We start from the raw sequence: 15,173 nt of genomic DNA on the forward strand, positions 1-15,173 counted from the left end.
CAGTTTGAAACACGGTCGCTCTCTTTCATTAGTTAAAAAGCTTGGGGGAACTGAGAAAAATAATCCAAGAAATGCAGCTGAATGCCATGATGTCACGAGAAGACTCTAGAGAAGAATGAGTTTTCTCTGATTTCAATTAGCTACCAAATGTGCTGCTGGGGTATAAATTATCTTCTATCCCACAAACTTTAAAAACAAGTCACAGAATCCACATTAGAATATAAGTTTTTTAATTTTTATAAATAACTTATCTGTTACAAAGATAGTTTACCCAGCTAAATCACAAAACCATCAACTCAAGATATCCAAATTACGTTTTATTAATAAAACAAGTAAAAACTGATTTATCAATCTTCACATAGAACTGCAGATGAAGCTGAAAAACAAGGCCTAGTTTTAAAACAAAATGCATCAATTGTAAGGGCTTTGGGTCTATGGTCTAATTAACTAGGATTGTCATATTTCTTCCCACATACAAGATGCAAAGCCCGGAAGTCAAGGCTTTGACATTCATATAGATCACCTGTAATAATCCTGCTTATTTAAAAAATATCCATTTGCAGACATTTACAATGGGTGACAGTCAACATTATCTCCTACCTTTTGCTATATTTCAGCACTTCCCCTAGCCCCATTCTAAGTACTGATATATAATTTCATAATTCTGTTTTTTAAATGCATACTGTCATTTCTTTTTCTTGATTTCATTTAGTTATATACATTCCCGATCATCTGAATATTTATTTTCCTTATAAAAATATATCATCAAAATAAAGAGATGCTTGAGGTTGCTTCAGTGTTCAAGTTTGCTTGTTTTTCTTTTTTCCAGCTTTCCTTCAGTTGTCCTAAATATGACTAGCCTCGTTTTATAAATACACATGATACTGCCACCAAGTCAGGTTTAGAAACGGACTGCCCCAACAGTAAAGCATTTACGCTTCTCCCCACACCAGGGCTGTAGGTTCTGCTGCTGTGGCTGGTTTTGCAAACTGTACTTTCCCCATAGTAATCTCTTGTGACAGTTCTGTGGGACACCAGGCAGATGAAGCAAGCTTAACCTCGTTGCTCTGTCAGTGGGTTAAAAATACCTTCTGTTTTAAGCTTCCCTGTGGAAGATCAGTGTGCTGTGCGACCCACTGCTGAAGTCGGCAGATATAGTGTGACTTAGACGTAAGTCTTGTAGTATTTCCTGCAAGTCAGTGTGCAGCATCCCCATGTCTTCACAGAACATCGGCACTCACGAGGGCAAAGCACAGAGTAAGTAGAGGAAAGTTATTTTGTGCACAGTTTCATTTCATTAATGCTTTTTTATTTTAAGGCATTGCTTCTCTCAGGTAAGGCTTAAAAAGGGACATGATCGTGCTTAATCACTAAAAGGAAAAAAGAAAATTAGTTAACAAAAGACTATTACACTATACATATAGAAATATAAGAAAATAATAAAGAAAAGAAATCACTTAAAGCAGACTCGAGAGATCTGTACAGTAGGAAAAGCTTTGGGATATCTCACTGCATGTTTGTACAGACAATGCATGCTGCTTTCCTTTTCATCTTTAGACCCCAGATGCTGGCTTCACAGAGTGGAGACGTTTCAGGGAAGACAAAGACGAGGCCAAGAGTACCACAGATTCATGAAGTTCTTCCCCTATCCATTGGCACCATGCGGCAGCAAACAGTTTTTAAATAGTTACACCTTGTTCTTTTTCTTCATGTTTGTAGTGTTTCACCAAAAGCTTTAAAAAAAAAAGCCATCGTTCTATTCCTTCCTCCTGTCAAAATTCAGTAGTGACATGAGGGGGAAAAGGTACTGGGCACACCTAGGCATTAATATATTGAGAATTATCCACAACGGGCTACTGGTAACACTGTACATGGTTAGGCAGCGGGCAACTGAGTCTCTCAGCAGATTCCCTTTCATGTGATGAATTTCAACTGCCCATGACATTAGACTGAGGTATTATTAGCTCTGTGGGCTGACATTTAACATTAGCACAACACCATCTCGTCACACCTTCAATTTGACAAAATCCTATGTAGCAGTGAAACTTTTCCCCTGATGACAGACTCGTTTCTTGAACTTCCGATGTGGTTTTAGAGCTATAGGGCCTTTTGGCTCAGAAATGCCTTGGCATCTCACACTGTTCACAGCGGATTAAGGCTGGATGGTTCAAAAAAGTACAGGCAGTACAATTCCACTGAGCCCCCTCATCATCTTCTGTGTCTTGAGTCTTTGGTGTTTTGATGGTGGACCTCTGATCTGTAAGGAAGCAAAAGAATGGTCTTTGAAGCAAAAAAAAATGGCGAAGTCATAAATGACTGGCAATGTGGACTGCACAGAATGAAGCAGCCTGTTAAAACCAAATGACACGCGCGCTCGGGTCTCCCCACCTCTAGCAAGTCAGTGCTTCTCTGCTGGGGAACACCGACAGGGACACGATGGCGTCACCTCACTGTCTCCTTCGTGGGGAAGAGAGCGCCATTTTCTCCAGTTGAGAACAGGAGAAAAGGGAAATCAATTCATAGGGGACCCAACAGCAAAGATTCCCGTAATGTCACCGCAGGACTGTGAAAAGGTGTCCTACCACCATACTGACAGTGAGTCTGTGTCTCAGTAAAGTTAGATTTGCGTTCCCCACTGAAGAAGTACTTATATTTCTGTTTTCTACCAGGAATGGACATTTTTGTCAAATGTTCCGTTTGCTAAAAATGTAAGCCATGAACAACACAAATAAAAATAGAAAGATGAGCTAATTTCTAAAAATCTTAACTGTATATCAACGATAGATTTGGAGAAGCAAATCACTGTAAAAATTCTACCACTCTTTATTTCTCAGTTTATTTTAAAACCATATTTATTATGGAACACTTAGAACACTAGATTGAGGGCTGCGAGAACGCAGTTCTGCTCCTGGCTCTGCTGCTCACTCATGACTTCCCTGTTCTGTGATCTTAGATAAACCCACATACCCTTCAGGTCTAAACTTTCCTATAATGAAGCCACTGCAGCCTTAAGAGGCCAATGTTCTAGAGTTTTTGAAAGGATTAATGTATGTTAAATTTAAGGAATAATTACATTCCTCCAAGATTGTGTCTAAGATGAAATTACATTTATGAAACTGCTTTTTTTTGAGGGGGGATCCCATTAGAAATTTAGGATAATATTCCTACAAATTAGTTTGGGGAGGCTTAAAGTAAAAGGAGCATACACTGTTGGAGCTGTCTTGTCAAGGTTTACAATATAAAGATTCAAACTATGTTAAAACACTGTATACTAATTTGCAAATTCCACCTACTCTACTAAGTTGGTAACTAAATGGTATCTTTTCTGATAATTTAAAAGATAAACTTACTGTATCTAGTAGGCAAAATAGAGGAAATCAAGCTTTTATAACAAATCTAAAATAATTAAGTGATGTTTGGTATTCTGCCCCCTTTATTTTTTAAAAAATATATATTTTAAAGATTTTATTTGAGAGAAAGAGCACGTGTGCATGTGCACACAACTGGGGGGGGGGTGGGAGAGAAAAGCAGACTCCCCGTTGAGCAGGAAGCCCAACTTGGGGCTCTTGGGGCTCGATCCCAGGACCTTATCCCAGGACCCAGAGATCAACGACCTGAACCAAAGGCAGACGCTTAACTGACTGAGCCACCCAGGCACCCTTCTGATCCCCTTTAGCAGCATCTTATTTATTGATTAGTCTTAAGGAACACTTTATTGCAAAACTATCAACTTTAGGCATTGGTCACAATTTTTAGGCATCATGACAATTTTTGCCACATTCAAGAGCAACTTGAGAATGCTACTTATAGAACAAATATTTTCTTTAATTGGGTAATATAATTGAGTAATAAATTTTCTTTAAATTGAGTAATTTAAAAATATCTACAGCTTATGTTAGTAAAAATATTTGAAAAATTGAGGATCTGACAATACTAGGTTAATATTTCTTAAACCACATTAAAATAAATAGTTAAATTTTTGCTTTGACTTTTTACATATAAAATGATTTTACACCTCATATTTGGGAAACATTTTATCGAATGATTGTTTTAATCTGGGGATCCATCCTACTTAATAGAATTTTTGTCTCACTTAGGTGTTAGAAAACATTCCAACCTGACACATTTAAAAAACTTCGTCTATCCTTTTTAACTACAAACATTTTTAGGAAAGTAGACTATTTGTATTAACACTTTATTATTAAATACTAGCACCTTCTTCATTATTTAAGTAGTATCTAAGGTAATCAATGGGGACCTACACATTTTTTTTTTTTTTAAATGAAAAATCTCCAATGGTTTTCTTATATCTGCGCAATTGCCATTTGGTACTTAAACTTACAAATCTTTTTATTAGAGGTATTTGGAAACCAGAATTTAAAGAGGAAGTTAGACTGCAAAGGATGGCTTGTGATTTCCACACTAATTTTAGCTGTTAAAAACAAAACAAAACACTGCAGTGTAAAGCAGAACTGCAAAATTTTTTCTAACTAAAGAAATCTCTGTAAATGAAACTGTAAATGAAAAAAGTAATTCTCTATTTTAGCTGAAGGCAAAAATATTTGATTCTCTATTTCTCCAAAATAGCATAGATAGAAGCACAGAAAACCTTCTATCTTTTGTGAGAAAACTTTTAATAGATTTTTTTTCCTTTTTTTGGGTAATAATTGCCATATTTCATATATGACATGTTATAAACTTTTTAAATTGAAGTACAGTCGACATACAATATTGTATTAGTTTCAGGTGTACTGCAGAGTGATTCAACAATTTTATACATTACACAATGCTCACCATGATGCAGTTACTATCTGTCACTGCACAGAGTTATTACAATATTGACTATATACCCTACGCTGTACCTTTCATCCCTGTGACTTATCTGTTTTATAACTGGAAGTCTGTACCGCTTAATCCCCTTCACCTATTTTGCTCATCTCTTCCCGCCCCAGTGACCATTAGTTTGTTCTCTGCATTTATTAGTTTGCATCTGTTTTGTTGTGTTTGGTTTTTTTGGATTCCACATGTAAGTGAAATCATGGTATATTATCTTTCTCTGTCTTATTTCACTTAGCATAGTACTGTCTAGGTTCATCCATGCTGTTGAGAATGGCAAGATTTCATTCTTCTTTATGGCCGAATAATATTCCCTTGCGTGCGCGCGCGCACATACACCCCACATCTTTTTTATTCATTCATCAATGGACACTTAGGTTGCTTCCGTATTTTGGTTATTGTAAATAATGCTGCAATAAACATAGGCATTGCATGTATCTTTTCAAGCTAGTGCTTGCATTTTCTTTGGGTAAATACCCAGCAGTGGAATTACTGGACTGTGTGGGATTTCTAATTTTTGAGGAACTTCCATACTGTTTTCCATAGCAGCTACACAAATTTAAATTCCCACCAACAGTACATAAGGATTCCCTTTCTCTCCACATCCTCATCAATACTTGTTATTCCTTGTCCTTTTTTTATTAAGTTTTAAATTTTTATTTGTTTTTTTGATACTAGCCACTCTGACTCGTGTGAGGTGATATCTCACTGTAGTTTTGAGATTGACATTTCCCTCATGAGTCATACTGAGCATCTTTTCATGTGTCTGCTGGCCATCTGCATGTCTTCGTTGGAAAAATGTCTATTCAGGTCCTTTGCCCATTTAAAAATTGGATTATTTGGGGTTTTTTTGGTGTTGAGTTGTAGGAGTTCTTTATATATTTAAATATTAATCTCTTACCAGATACATCATTTGTGAGTATCTTCTCCCATTTAGTTGCCTGTTTTGCTGATTTCCTTGCTGTGCTTTTTAGTTTGATAATTGCTTTTGTTCTCCTTGCCTGAGGAGACATTTCTAGAAAACTGTCACTAAGGCCAATGTCCAAGAGATGACTGCCTGTTTTAAGAGTTTTATGGTTTCAGGTCTTACATATAGGTCTTTAATCCATTTTGAGCTTATTTTTGTGTATGATATAAATGGTCCAGTTTCATTCTTTTGCTTGTAGCAGTCTAATATTCTCAATTTATTGAAGAGACTTTTTTTTTCTCCATTGTATATTCTTGCCTCCTTTGTTGTAAATTAATTGACGGGCACTCTATTCTGTTTCATTGGTCAATGTGTCTATTTTTGTGCCAGTACCATATCTTGAAATCTTCTCTTCTGCTACACTGTTGTTAAGTGTACAGAAATGCAACAGATTACTGCATATTAATTTTGTATATATAATAAAATTCAACTTTACTGAATTCATTTATTAGTTCTAATAGTTTTTTTGGTGGAGTCTTCAGGGTTTTCTATATCGAGTATCATGTCATCTGCAAATAGTGACAGTTTTACTCTTTATCAATTTGGATACTTTTCTTTTTCCTGTCTGATTGCTGCAGCTAGAACTACCAGTTGAATAAATGTTGAATAAAAATGGCAAAAGTGGGCATCCTTGTCTTGCTCCTGATCTTAGAGTTTTTCACCAATGATTATAATGTTAGCTATGGGTCTGTCATATATGGCCTTTATTTTGTTGAAGTATGTTCCCTACAAACCCACTTTGTTGAGTTTTTATCATGAAGAGATGTTGAGTTTTGTCAAATGCTTTTTCTGCATCACATTGTTAAGGTGGTGTATCATGCTGATTGATTTGTAGATATTAAACCATCCCTGCATCCCTGGAATAAATTCCACTTGATTGTGGTGAATGAGTGTGTTGTTGAATTGCATTTGCTAATATTTTGTTGAAGATTTTTTGCATCTATGTTCATTTGGGATACTGGCCTGTAATTTTCTTTTTTTTGTAGTGTCTTTGTCTGGTTTTGTTTATCAGGCTAATGCTGGCCTTGTAGAATAAATTTGGAAGTTTTCCTACCTCTTATTTTTTGGAATAGTTTGAGAAGGATAGATACTAACTCTTCTTTAAATGTTTGGCAGAATTCACCTGTGGAGCCATCTGGTCCTGGACTTTGGTTTGTTGAGAGTTTTTTGATTCTGGATTCAATTTTGTCACTAGTAATCGGTCTGTTCAGATTTTCTGTTTCTTCCTGATTCAGTCCTGGAATAGTGTTTATTTCTAGGAATTTATCCATTTCTTCTAGGTTGTTGAAATCCTGACATAAAACTTTTCATAGTAATCCCTTATAATCCTTTGTATTTCTGTAGTGTTGGCTGTTACTTCTCTTTCGTTTCTGATTTTATTTGAGCCCTCTCTTTTTTCCTGATGTGTCTGGTTAAAGGTTTATCAATTTTGCTTATGTCCTCAAAGAATTAGAGATCTTGGTTTCATTGCTCTTTTCTATTTTTCTTAGACTCTATTTTGTTTATTTCCACTCTGATCTTTATTATTTCCTTTCTTCCACTAACTTTGGGCTTTGTTCTTTTTCTAGTTCTTGTAGGTGTAAAGTTAGATTATCTGAGATTTTTCTTGTTTCTTGCGGTAGGCCTCTATCGCCATAAATTTCCCTCTTAGTACTGCTTTTGCTGCATTCCAGAGGATTTGAACCTGTGCTTCCATTTTCATTTGTCTACAGGTTTTTCCTCTGTGATTTCTTCATTGATGCATTGGGTTGTTCAGTATGTTGTTCAGCCTCCACATATTTGTGTTTTTTTCCAATTGTTCCCTTGTAATTGACTTCTAGTTTTATAGCATTGTGGTTGGAAAGATGCCTGACATGATTTCAGTCTTCTGAAGTTCATTGAGACTTGTTTTGTGGCCTAACATGTGATCTGTCCTGGAGAATGTCCCCCCATGTGTACTTGACAATATGTATTCTGCTGTTTTTGGATGAAATGTTCTCTATCTGTTAAGTCCATGTATTCTAATGGGTTGCTCATAAGCCACTGTTTCCTTTTTTACTGTGTGGAAGATCTCTCCATTGATATTAAGTGTACTGTTAAAGTTCCCTACTATTATTGTATTACTGTCAATTTTTCTCTTTACGTCTGTTAATATTTGCTTCATATATTTAGGTGCTCCTTTGTTGGGTGCATAAATATTTACAATTGTAATATCCTTTTGTTGATCTCTTTATCATTACATAGTGCCCTTTTTTGTCTCGCTACAGTCTTTGTTTTAAAGTCCACTTTGTCTGATATAAGTACTGCTACCCAGTTTGTTTGCTTCTATTTGCATGGAGTATCTTTTTCCATCCCTTTCTTTTCAGTCAGCATCTTTAGGTCTGAAGTGAGTCTCTCGTAGGGAGCATATAAATGGGCCTTGTTATTTTACCATCCAGTCACCCTATCTCTTTTGATGGGAGGATTCAGACCATTTACATTTTTTTTTTTTTTTTTTAAGATTTGAGAGAGCGAGCGAGCAAGGGCAGGCACACAGAGGGAGAGGGAGAGGGAGAAGCAGACTCCCCACTGAGCAGGGAGCCCGATATGGGGCTAGATCCCAGGACCCTGGGATCACGACCTGAGCTGAAGGCAGACACTTAACCGACTGAGCCACCCACGCACCCAGACCATTTACATTTAAAGTAATTACTGACAGGTATGTACTTATTGCCGTTTTGTTGTTTTCTGGTTGTTTCTGTAGTTCTTCTATGTTCCTTTCTTGTGCTGATGACTTTCTTTAATGTTATGCTTAGATTCCTTTCTCTTTATTTTTTGTGTATCTGTTACAGGTTTTTGGTTGGTGGTTACCATGAAGTTCATATGTAACACCCTAAGTATAAAGCAGTCCATATGAAGTGGATGATCACTGCAGTAAAAACACATTCTAAAAGCACTACATTTTTACTTTCTCCTCTATGTTTTATGTATATGTCATATTTTATGTCTTTTTATTTTGTGATTCCCTTAATTTTTTTTTTTTTTTAGGTACAGCTGATTTTACTACTTTTGTCTTTTAACCTTCATACTAAGCTTTATAAGCAACTGATCAACTATCTTTACCATATGTTTGCTCTCACCTGGGAAATTTTTTCATTTCATTATTTTCTTATTTCTAGTTATGGTCTTTTCTTGTCCCTTTAACATTTCTTACGAGGCTGGATTAGTGGTGATGAACTCTAACTTTTGTTTGTCTGGGAAACTCTAGCTCTCCAATTCTAAATGATAATCTTGCCAAGTAGTATGTTGGTTGTAGGTTTTTTCCTCTCAGCACTTTGAATAATTCATGCCACTCCTTTCTGGCTGCAGTTTCTGTCCCCAAATCAGCTGATAAGTCTCATGGGGTTCTTCCTTATATATAACTAGTTCCTGTTCTCTTACTGCTTTTTTTAAGATTGTCTATCTTTAATCTTTGACATTTTAATTATGTGTCTTGGTGTGGTCCTATCTGGGCTCAGATTTATTTGGGACTCTCTGTGCTTCCTGAACTTGGATGTGTATTTCCTTTCCCAGGTTAGGAAAGTTTTCAACTATCATCTCTTACAGTAAGTTTCTGCCCCTTTCTCTCTCTCTCCTCCTTCTGAGACCTCTGTAACGTGAATGTTATTATTCTTAATGTCCCAGAGATCCCTTAACCTATCCTCATTTTTTTTTTTTTAAAGATTTTATTTTTTTGACAGAGAGAGGCACAGCGAGAGAAGGAACACAAGCAGGGAGAATGGGAGAGGGAGAAGCAGGCCTCCCGTGGAGCAGGGAGCCCGATGCGGGGCTTGATCCCAGGACCCTGGGATCATGACCCGAGCCGAAGGCAGACGCTCAATGACTGAGCCACCCAGGCGCCCCAACCTATCCTCATTTTTTAACATTCCTTTTTCTTTTTGCTGTTCAGCTTGGGTGCTTTCCATTACCCTGGCTCTAGATGGTTGATCCGTTCTTCTGCATCCTCTAATCTGCTGCTGATTCCCTCTAGTGTATTTTTCATTTCACTAATCGTATTCTTCAACTCTGATTCTTTTTATATTTTATATCTCTTAAGTTCTCACTGAACTCATCCACTCGTCTCTCAAGTTTGATGAGCATCTTTATGACCATTAATTTGAATTCTTTATCAAGTAGATTGTTTATTTCTGTTTCATTTAGTTCTTTTTCTGAAATTTTTTGTTTGTTTGGAGCACATTCCTCTGTCTCATTTTGTTTGACTTTCTGTATTTGTTTCTATGAATTAGGCAACAGCTACCCCTCCCAGTCATGAAGGAGAGGCTCTGTGGAGGAATGTCCCTGAATAGACTACCTGTGCCTGGCAGCTCTGGCTGGCTGGTGGTAGCTGTAGCAAGTGTGAGCTGAGTCCTAGGGTACGCCGTGCAGGGATGCCCTGGTAGGATGGCTGGAGCTGTAGTGGGTATAGGATGAGCGTGCACTAGTGTGCACTGCACTGTGGGCCACCTTGCTGGGATGGCCGGAGCTCAGGTGGGCACAGGTGCAGGGGGCTCTTTTGGAAGGATGGCTGGAGCTGACGGAGGTATAATACAGAGGCACAAGTCTTCCTGAGAGGGCAGGCTGGCTACAGTGGCTAGACTCTGTTCCCATTTATGCTATCAAGGAGGTGGGAGAAGGTAAACATAGTGCTTGCTTGCACTTCTGACCCCAGAGAGAGTTCCAGCAGTTTTCCCACCATATGGTAGATGCTCTAGAGTTGGAATATGGGTTTTCTTCACTTATATTCTAGTTGCCCTTTATTTTTTAAAAAGATTTTTATTTATTTGAGAGAGGGAGAGTGGGGGTGGGGCAGAGGGAGAGGGAGAAGACGATTCCTCACTGAGCAGGTAGCCCAGTGTGGAGCTTGATCCCAGGACCCCAGGACCATGACTGAACTGAAGGCAGATGCTTAACTGACTGAGCCACCCCGGCAGCCCACTAGTTGCCCTTTAAATCACAGCTTTTTGGGGGGTGGGCGGGCAAATCTGTGCATGGGTTCCTCAGTGCTCTCTCTCCCCTCTGCAGTTTACAGTGTAGGGGGTGGGGTTCCCATGGTTACTGTGTCTCCATCTCGCCTTTCAATCTCTATGTGGTCCTTCTATCCTCTGCTGTGCAAAAGCTGTTCAATCAGCCCTCAGTTCTTCAGGAGGAATTGCTCTATAGGTAGGTATAGATTTGGTATGTCCACGGGAAGAGGTGGGCTTAGGTTCTTCCTATGACACCATCTTGTATCCCTCCCGTTGACACATTATAAATTTAAGGAAAGGTTTCCATCTGTGCTTTCTACTGTTCTACCTTTCCTTACTTTTTATCTCCATGAAAAATTTCAAGTTTATATAGAGAGAATAGTAAAATAAACCCTCACGTTCTTATCCTGCTTCAGATTGTCAAGATCAATCTTATTCCATCTATCCTCCACCCCCCCACCTATATACTCCTTCCTACACTCAACACATAAGTACTGGATTACGCTGAAGTAAAACAGGAATCTTTTTATAAGAACAATTCTAGTTTTTGAGAGAGTGAAAAGGTTATATTAGAGCAACTCATTCAGAGTCTGGAAATACCCACTTTGCTTATTTTAAGGAGCTAGGCTATGCCATTGTTTTCTTTATTCCTTTACTCAATTAACATCCAAATGGCATCCAGTATTTTAACCGCTGCTTACTGTGACAAATGCCCTATTCTCACTTTTGCTCTGCTGTAATAATAGTGCACTGCATTCCAGCTAACTATGTTTAGGAACATTTAAATTAAAAACAAACAAACCAACCCATGAAGATGCAGTTAGTCCTAATCAATTTATATTTAAACAAAAATCAGGGAGTGGGGAGAACAGGACACTGCGTGAGACTGTGCGAAGTCTTGTAACAAACCAAAGAGTTAGTAACATACCTATTCTTTCTTGTTCTCATTTCTCTCTATATTTTAATTCCTAGAGTAAAAAAATCCACACACATATTTTGACATACCTTAGTTTCACGTGCATACAAATCTGATTATCAATGATATAAAATGATAGCAGGTAATAATTTTTAAAAATCATTCGTTTGAAATTCAGAGTATTGTGATTATACAGAATTATGCATAAATTAAACAATACTCATGAAAAATAAACTTTCTTAAGGTATTGTTCTCAACAGTTACCTAAATTTTTAAAGAGTACAAATTTTTGCACCTGATTATTTTTTCCCAAGACTTGCTATTTTAGGAGTATATAATGAATCCTAAGGACATGCATATTACTTTTAAAGAGCTAAGTACATTAGACTTTTGCATCCTCCCCCATCCCAGCATGTAAGTGAAAATAAGCAACTATCTTCCTAATGAATTCATCCACGAATGCCAAAGTTTGAAGCACTTCTAGAGTGGAAGGCTGCTAAAAACAAAATTTTCTAAAATCTTGCTTTTTAAAATGTAACAGTTTTCACACTTAATGAATACACTAACCTTTGGGTTTTGGTGGCACAGGACCTACAAATCCAATATTGTCATAAAAGTTATGAATAGCGCTGGGATTAAAATGTGGTCCTGAAATACATAAAAAGTAAATATATCAATGTTTATAGCTCAAAAATATTTAATTTTATTTTTTAAAAAGCAAATATTTTCTTTCTAAAAAAGATCACAGTATAAATAGAAGAAATGCTTTCATTTATTTTGTACCTCTAATCTTAAATTACATGTAAAGTTGTGAAAACAGCTGAGGTAGGTATAATACAGTACTCACAACAGAAGTCTACATGGTAAATGGAGGAAGAGGTCAAATTAAACTGTTAGTAAGACAGTAACAGAATTACAACCAGACCACTGGTTCTATGTGATAAGTTAAAATAACTTAAAATTTAACAATTTAAAATATAATTTCAAATGATCAAACATGGTCTTAAGCAACTAAATACCTTGGCCCCAAACAAGTATTAAAAACCTTGCACTAATTTAATATAATGGTTCAGATGACAAAAGGAACAAGTTCAAGAATTATAGCTGCTAGACCAACACTTTTAAACTATGGCATCTTCAGTGAATGTTTCAAGATACATGATTTATTAAGGTTTTAAAAGAAAATACAACATTATCATCTTTCAGTTTGATGAATTTTCGGCACACACTTAAAAGAGTAATTAAGGACTTCTTTTTTGTTGGCTTCCTTCTCTTATCCTGTCTTTTCCATTTCATATATTTCTATTATTTCCCTAACTTCAGAATTAGGTTTCAGTTATAAAATTTCCTTTTAGTTGTCTGTGGAACTGAATTAAATTGTCAAGATTTTTTGCTACAATAACCAAGTACTGCTTATCACTAATAGCTCAGGCTTCCTAATAAGCTATCATTGTTCTAAAAAATGTATAAGCCATATTTTTATTCCCTTCTCTGTTTTATCAATTAAGATAGTGCCATTAGAGTGGGGATGTCTTTTTAACTATGATCTTAAAAGCATGATTCTTGAAAGTTAAAAGTAAAGAAGGGAAATAGGAAAAAGACAGGAGTACCTATATTTTAACCTTATTAAATATTATAACAAATATTATAAGTATTATACATGCTACAATATATTACAGCAATACTTTTGACAATACAACCATACTAATCATTGTCTTCCCTTAACATGAGACTAAAGCAGGTTTGAATAATACAAATTTTATCAAAGTATTCATAAACCTCTCTGGAAGAGGGGGCCGGGAGAAAAACCCAATAGTTTTTTAGTACTTTCTGGCTCCAAAGTCAAATCTGAGACAATAAGATTACAACTGATAAGTTTGTTTTCAGCCACAGGAAAAGAGTTGATAAATTAATACAATGAATTTCAGTTGAATATGCACTGAACTTTACCTCGGGCTTGAAAAAGATCAATTTCTTTGGTTAAGCAGTCAATGTCAATCTGGAGTTGTCTATTACAACTTCTCAACTGCTGCATTTCTTCGAGCTGAAAAATAATTCCGTGTGAGAAGGATCTACGTTGAATTCTCTTGTCATTTAGTTAAGAAAGAGTGGAGTTTGACAGGGGAGGGTAAGGGCAAAGAAACAAGTATGAATTAAGAGCATTTCTAGGAAACCAGATCAACCTTTTACACTTACGGCAGATTGCCTATTCTCATGTTCAAGCACAGAGGTCACAAGAGTTATAGAAAGACTTACTGAAGGTATTTGGGATATGGAATTTGATCTTTTCAGGCGCCTTCTAGTTAGATTATTTTCCATTTCATTGACCTCAGATTTTAGTTTATCCAGCTTTTTCTTTTGAATCTCAAGTTCTCTTTGAAGTCGTTCCATTCTGGCCTTCTGGTGTACCAACAGAGCTGCAACACATATTAGTAAACATGAGGACCCACCCACTTTAGTCAATTAACCTTTAAGCAGCCTTGGGAAAACAAAACAAGTAAATATTTCTGCTATAAACAAGAGCATGCCAAAATACCTTAAAACAAACTATTCTGAGTTTAAGTGTTTAAAATTTCAAAATATTTAACTTGAAAATTATTTTAATTATTCAAGCAGACAAATGTTGCTACTTGTTTAAAATATTTTTTAAAAAGTGTTCAGATAAACCCACTTTATGGCTAAGGACAGTATTTTTAGTAGCCTATGACTTCTCTAAAGGCTCCAGTCTAGTCAACTAATCTACTAACTATTATTTAATTCACATCTGACCCTCTAAAAGGATAAGAAGCCTGACGTGTTTGGACTCTGCATAAGGTATTCTAATATGAACACTTTATAGACATTTCAAAAGGGAACGTGGGTTAAGCTAAATCCATTCTGATGTAGGCAACAAATAAAACAGACTGATTTCAATCCACATGAATATTAACATTAAATTGTTAATTTTTTTTTTAAGACAGAAAGAGGGCAGCCACGTGACCGGGGGTGGGGGAGGAGAGAAGGCAGAGGGAGAGAGAGAATATTAAGTAGGCTCCACACTCAGCACAGAGCCCAATGTGGGGCTCAATCGCAAGACCTCAAGATCATGACCCTAGCCAAAAATCAAGAGTTGGACATTTGGGGCGCCTGGGCGGCTTAGTCCAATTAAGCATCTTCCTTCGGCTCGGGTCATGATCCCCAGGTCGTGGGATCGAGCCCCACATCGGGCTCCCTGCTCCGCTGAAGCCTGCTTCTCCCTCTCCCACTTCCCCTGCTTGTGTTCCCTCTCTCGCTGTGTCTCTCTGTCAAATAAATAAATAAAATCTTAAAAAAAAAAAAGAGTTGGACACTTAACCAACTGAGCTACCCAGGCGCTCCAAATTGTGAAATGTTAGTATTAAATTGTTCAAATCACAAAGTCAAAATGATACCACTTAAGAGAAATCACTTGTATTTTATGAAAATATTTTCCTAAGATTTGTTTTTGTTTTTTTTTTTAGGAAGAGAGAGAGCG

General features: G+C 36.7%; 1 protein-coding gene across 4 annotated transcripts in view; it reads right to left on the reverse strand.

Moving 5' to 3' along the window:
* Positions 1 to 296: 296 nt before the first annotated feature.
* TAB2 (TGF-beta activated kinase 1 (MAP3K7) binding protein 2) overlaps positions 297 to 15,173 on the reverse strand; it is a 90,507-nt gene continuing 75,630 nt past the window's right edge. For all 4 annotated transcript variants that reach the window (XM_028103211.2, XM_088023844.1, XM_088023845.1 and 1 more), the window contains 4 exons: positions 13,937 to 14,097; positions 13,631 to 13,724; positions 12,248 to 12,328; positions 297 to 2,257 (listed from right to left, as the gene is read on the reverse strand). In XM_028103211.2, coding sequence (XP_027959012.1) covers positions 2,115 to 2,257; positions 12,248 to 12,328; positions 13,631 to 13,724; positions 13,937 to 14,097 — 479 coding nt within the window. In that variant the 3' untranslated portion in view covers positions 297 to 2,114. The remainder of the gene's footprint in view (positions 2,258 to 12,247; positions 12,329 to 13,630; positions 13,725 to 13,936; positions 14,098 to 15,173) is intronic.

Source organism: Eumetopias jubatus, unplaced genomic scaffold (genome assembly GCF_037043125.1).
Source record: "Eumetopias jubatus isolate StellerSeaLion01/CBP00866 unplaced genomic scaffold, mEumJub1_p1.0 scaffold_6, whole genome shotgun sequence".
Classification (NCBI taxonomy): Eukaryota; Metazoa; Chordata; class Mammalia; order Carnivora; family Otariidae; genus Eumetopias; species Eumetopias jubatus.